Source organism: Salvelinus sp. IW2-2015, unplaced genomic scaffold (assembly GCF_002910315.2).
Source record: "Salvelinus sp. IW2-2015 unplaced genomic scaffold, ASM291031v2 Un_scaffold2209, whole genome shotgun sequence".
Lineage (NCBI taxonomy): Eukaryota > Metazoa > Chordata > Actinopteri > Salmoniformes > Salmonidae > Salvelinus > Salvelinus sp. IW2-2015.
This window is the reverse complement of record NW_019943539.1, coordinates 95,118-101,231: the sequence shown is the minus strand read 5'-3', so window position 1 is coordinate 101,231 and position 6,114 is coordinate 95,118. Positions and strand designations below refer to the sequence as shown.

At 44.9% G+C, this 6,114-nt stretch overlaps 1 protein-coding gene across 1 annotated transcript; it reads left to right on the top strand.

Moving 5' to 3' along the window:
* Positions 1–1,094: 1,094 nt before the first annotated feature.
* Positions 1,095–4,990, top strand: LOC112073287 (transcription factor SOX-4). The gene is made up of 2 exons (XM_024140614.2): positions 1,095–4,389; positions 4,420–4,990. Exon 1 carries the CDS (start codon positions 1,609–1,611, stop codon positions 2,767–2,769), a length of 1,161 nt encoding a protein of 386 aa, XP_023996382.1. The 5' UTR covers positions 1,095–1,608; the 3' UTR covers positions 2,770–4,389; positions 4,420–4,990.
* Positions 4,991–6,114: the final 1,124 nt, after the last annotated feature.

The following is a 6,114-nucleotide window of genomic DNA, read 5'->3' as shown; positions in this document are numbered from 1 at the left end:
CACTACTTTAGACCAGGATCTATAGGGTAGTAGTGCACTACTTTAGACCAGGGTCTATAGGGTAGTAGTGCACTACTTTAGACCAGGGTCTATAKGGTAGTAGTGCACAATTTTATACCAAAGTATCTTGATGAAGACAGTTTAACGAGGAATTGATATTAAAATGTATGATTTATTTAAGGTATGTGCACACACACGCACAGACACAGATAGACACACATACACACAAAAATACACACACACACACACTTATGATGAAAACATGAATCACTTTCTCTCTGGCTCTACGCTGACATCTAGCGATGCCGCGTAACCAACCAGAGCGCATCTGAGAGAGCGACAGAACAATAACAAGCTGCGTTATGAGCGCATGGCCTTGTGAGCTGTAGGGACCATGTGCGCTCAAACAATAACCGCTAGCTGTTAGATCAACAATACACATGTTGCTGGAAAATGGATATGATGCCTGCGTTATGACTTATCTAATGGGTACTCTTTATGTGATTTAATTAATAAAAGGTTATGTAAACAAATACCGTGTATATTATAAATGTATATTGTATCATGTATTTTCAAGTAAACACAATGATATAGTAACTTGTTGACTATAACTCTAGAATGCCTACTTCAAGTGTTTTAGTACTAGTCTGTAATCTCAGGACACAACCTATGCCTGTCATGGCTGGCGTTGGTTTAATATAATATACCATTTAATAACATTTACTGAAATAGTTAACTTTCTTTTGTATTTATATAATCGAAAATTGCACAAGATATAATTCCAGAATAACTTAATCCACATTGCATTGAACTAATGCATTTCTATTTATAAGCATGGGTCTTGTTATTGAGAAAGGCGGCAGAGGAAGGACTGCGAAGTTTTGACTCTCAGTTCGGTTCCGTCAGACAGGAATGAGGTCAGATACACGAATGTTCATTGCAGACCGATTATTATTACACGGTTTATTCAGCCAATGGACTCCGACTAGGCGTGGTTTTGGACAAAAACAGGATAGAGACAGCCTGCGATTGGCTGTTTAGTGTAGCCTTTATTTCTCGCGAAGGGGATATAAAAGTGTGTAGCGTTGAACGTTATGTTTACAGTATACTGGCAGACCGATCAGGAAAGAGAGGACTATGAAAAAGTGCGACACTTCCATTCTTCCACATGGTTCTGTCACTGCTAAGGCGAGCTGCGCAGGCAGCGATATTATACCTCTCATAGGAAAGTTACAGAGTTGTTTTCAGCAGCGAMGKGCTCTACGTATCACAGGGCGAGTTTTCAGTCGCACTGGCAGTTGAACGTTTGATTGCAGAACATTTTTAATTTGTTATTTCGTTCTCTTTTTTGAAGATATACGCGCACTAGAGACTGACTGCGCAGCGTCTCCAAAACGGACTGAAAGATAGAGGAGACTTGCAATAACTTTTACGCAATCCGTCCAGTGTGGTTACATAAACATACGTTTATTGAGTGACTGAAAGAAAACCGATGATATAACAACATTGGCAACTTTTGCGCACTTTCTCACCATAACATAATTCTGAACAGCACTTTTTTTGGTACGTTTTCTGTCTAACCGAGAGATTGAGAAAGAAAGAGAAACGATGGTACAGCACATGAGCCACGCAGAGAGCACAGATTCATTCTCTCCTGGTGGGGACTGCACCGATACCGGAGATATGGACTTGGAGATGGACGCGTCTCCGACTCCCGGGTCTCCGCTATCCTCCACGGGAGGGGACCGAGGCAACGTCGCCTGGTGTAAAACCCCCACGGGACACATCAAGAGACCGATGAACGCGTTTATGGTGTGGTCTCAGATCGAGAGGAGAAAGATCATGGAGCAGAGCCCGGACATGCACAACGCTGAGATCTCCAAGCGGCTGGGCAAGCGCTGGAAACTACTCAAAGACACAGAYAARATCCCSTTCATCCGGGAAGCAGAGCGKCTGAGRCTCAAGCACATGGCCGACTACCCTGACTACAAGTAYCGKCCAMGGAAGAAGGTTAAGACRCCCAGYWCCAAGACAGAGCGGGGAGAGAGAGGAGAGAAAGGAGCGGATAGGAGCGGGGGTTCTAAGTCCTCATCGAAAAGAAGCTCTGGGTCTAGGGTGAACAGCAGAGCGCACAAGCCGGGACAGGGGAGCGCCAAGCTGCCTACCCAGGGGCAGGAGTGTGCGTCTCCCGCGGATCACCACACGCTCTACAAATCCAGGTCAGTGACTGGTGCCCGGCAGATACCAGACAAGCCAGCCAGGCGCGGCTACATGTTTAGCGGGGGAGGGAGCTTGGACAGCGGGCCGCCCTCTGTGGGAGTCCCAGGGAGTCCCGCCCTGAGCAGCTCGTCTGAGTCCTGTGACCCGATGAGCCTGTATGAAGACCAGGCGACSGGGGCGAACGAAGCACTTCCCTCCAACCTTTCAACATCCTCACCATCATCGGCAGTCCGCCTCAGGTACACACGTGCGTCCTCTCCAACCCCGTCCGCCTCTCACTCCTCTTCCTCTTCCCTCTCTTCTTCCTCGGATGAAGAGCTGGAGGATGAGCGGTTCGAGCTACAGCCGAGCCCCGGGTTTGAGAGCATGTCTCTGGGCAGCATGGGGCCATGTGAGTCGGAGCTCGACAGGGACCTGGACTGGAGCTTCGGCGAGTGTGGGGCGGGATCTCACTTTGACTTCCCCGACTACTGCACCCCCGAGGTCAGCGAGATGATCTCGGGAGACTGGCTGGAGTCTACCATCTCCAACCTGGTCTTCACTTACTGAGCGGCGGAAAGGAGAGAAAACACAGAGAACAAGAGTGAAAGAGAAGCCCCGCCCCGCGCAAAACTAAAGCCCAGTAAGTGTGAGAGAAGAATCTTCAGACATTCTTTCAGATTATTGGGGAGAGTGAAATGTGAGCTAAACTCTCCCTCGTTTTGTAAAGAAAAGCCTAATATTAATGACATGTGTTTAGGTTAAAATGTGCAGAGTGTGTGTTTCAAAAACGTAATCGTCTGTTCCATGTGGGTATCGACAAAGACACGAACGGGGACAGACAGGGGCGCATTGTTGCCTGGTGCGCAGAACAGAAGGAAAGTGCATCGCTTGCATTTGGAGAGCGAAGAGAGAAGGACTCTGAGCCCGCCTCTTTTTGAAGTGACACACACACAGACACACACACACGGACTTACTGAACTGAAGTATTCAACCCGCCGGCAGGAGGAGGTTTGTAGGTTGATGGTGAACATGACTATGGGTAAATGGGCTTTTGGAGAGCTTGATGTTGCCATGGAGATGAAAGCAGTATTAGTGACCCTCTTCATGTGTTGTTCTCTGTGTGGGCGGGGTTTATGAAGGTAATATTCAGGTGGGTTTTTCTGAAGCTTAACATGCATGCGCTCCCTTGTGGAGTAGTCTGCACTGTTACATTGACTGATGCATCTGAAAATATGGTTATTACAATGTCATTACCGCGCTGATTGTGTGTGCGTGTGCGAGTGATAGTGTGAGTGTGTGTGTGTGCGATCACAGAACACAGTTCACAATCACCAGCTTTCCTATCAACGGCAGGACTTTTAATTAACAACTCAAACTCAGAATCTTTTCTCTGAAACCTTTTACACTCTGAATGCACATTTCAGGACCAATTCCCTTACTGCGCAACGCCTAGCACATCTGGCTGTAGTTATTCTATATCAGATGACGTTTTTTTTTATATCGATGTATTTACACCAGCCGAACATGTTTTTTTTAATACTTTGAGGTATTGTTATTGTATAATAGGTCTTGTTTGTGTGTAAGCCATGCACCTGTCTGTATCCCTGTGCAGGAGGGCTAGAAGTGTATCTTATTTAAATGTTGAAATCTCTCACTTTTTTAAAGGAGAACTCAGTAAGTGTCATTTTCTATATGTGTATTTTTGTACAATATCTATGGAGGGAGTGCCCGTCGGTGGTTGCTTGGATTCCTGATGTTCAAAGCCAGAGGGTCCGTTGTCACATAATCTGCTCCTTTATACAATGTTTACACTTGACAGTATCGCGCCACATGCTTCTTCTTAAAGGCACAGTGTATATATTACCCCAGCCAAGTAAAACACATTGACACGCTACTTACACTAGAGCGTCAGCTGCATCCAGTGACTGTGTTTCAACAGTGGTTTTTGCATAACTTGGACCCAGATCTAKTTGTGCTATCTTGTCAAGTCCTTGTCAAGGAGTGGCACGATGGCACAAACAGACTGGTACCCAGGCTACAGTATATCAGAATTGTTAAAAAGAGAGAAATATGCTGTTGGATTGAGAGAGACAACATTGGTATGCTTTTATTGATAAGTTTGTTTTGAAACCACTGGATGGAATGTGACACTCACACATTCTAAATGCCTATTTGAGTCAGAGGGAGGTGGAGGGAGATGGAGGGAGATGGAGGGAGGTGGCGGGAGATGGAGGGAGGTGTATGAAGTGCTTCGATCATCTATCATTGCGCAATTGCATAATAAGAGTATGTAATCGTTTTTCTACCTGTTGGCTTACTTGGCTAAGACTAGCTAGCTAATTGTTTTCCTATATTATGGCATGGCAAATTAGCAATTGTATTTCAGATTCAGGTATATGTATAGCTGTTGTGTTTAAGAWWWTTTTTTTTTTARGAATATCAATTGAAGATATTTATGTTTATTGACTGTACTATAATGCAGATACGATTGTGTTTCTATGTATAATGATCAACGACAGACACTAAAATTGCCATCTTTTGTCATTATGATGTTGAAGATGATTGTGGTCCAGGATCTTCATTTTTTTTTTTTTTTTTCATTTGTGCAATATGCTGTGTGTATGATCATGTTTCCTCCAATCGTACCATATCTCATTTGAATATAGAACTCAACGCCAGCCAATCGGGTCAATGACTGCCTCAGACCTCTATACAGAGCATTTTTATTTGTTTGTTTGTATGTTTGTTTAGTTTTTTCAAGACGGAAATAAAATCAGCTGGAACTGAATCTGTCCTCATTGCGTTGATTTATTGGGAAAATTTAGGCGACTGGCAATTAATTACAGTAGCCTGGGTACCAGTGTGTTTGTACAATCATGCCACTCCTTGCCACAAAATATGTCCTCCTCTTAGAGGAAAATAGGGGGCTCAGTAAAAGGTGTTTCTTTGTGTGCCAGGGTTGAGTTGAGTCTCAGAACAATAGAAGTGGCTCCTCTCTATCAATCGCCACGTGGAGAAAACGTGGCTGCCACGGCAACACTATATCCGAGAGCGAGGAGGCCGCACACAATTGGCTGGGGACGCCATTTAATGTGCCTGCGTGTGTGAGGGGGCGCAGCCCAGCTATTTGGGATGGAGGAGCTGTGCCAAACATTTCCTCGACATGACTTAATTGGGGGAAGGGGACGAAGGCAGGTGTGTCTGTGTGTCTGACTGTGTGTGTGTGTGTGTGTGTGTGTGTGTGTGTGTCTTTTTGTCTGTGTGCTTGTGCATATGTGTGTGTGTCTGTCTGACTGTGTGTGTGTGTGTTCACTTATGCATGTGTCTGTGTGTGTTTCTGTCTGTGTTTATGTGTGTGCGTGTGTGTGTTTGTCTATTCTAGTGGAATGGGCCAGAGACTGCCTTCTGCCTCCTACATTGAAATTAATTATTTCTGGTGTCTGGTGCATCTAATGACAGAGACAGTTCAATAAGGAGAGACACCCTCCCTGATGTATAGTATTTAGTATGGATTCATTAAGGGTTAGGGACAGAGACAGTTCAATAAGGACAGAGACCCTCCCTGATGTATAGTATTTAGTATGGATACATGAATAATTTCCCTCAGTGTTATGGAGAGCCGAGATGGGAACTTATTAGGTTGACATCACTAGCAGGGTAATGTAAATGATCGGGCTGGGTCCCAATTGGCACCCTATCCCCAATGTAGTGCACTACTTTTGACCAATATAGTGCACTACTTTTAACCAGATCCCTTGCCCATGCCCTGGTCAAAAGCAGAGCACTACTGTACATAGGGAAAAGGATTCCATTTTGGATGTAGCCTAGGACAGATGATGGTGAGGGTCATTACATAGACTGTCTTTAATAAGGATCAGGCAGCTCAGACTGTCTTTAATAAAGTCAGACTCA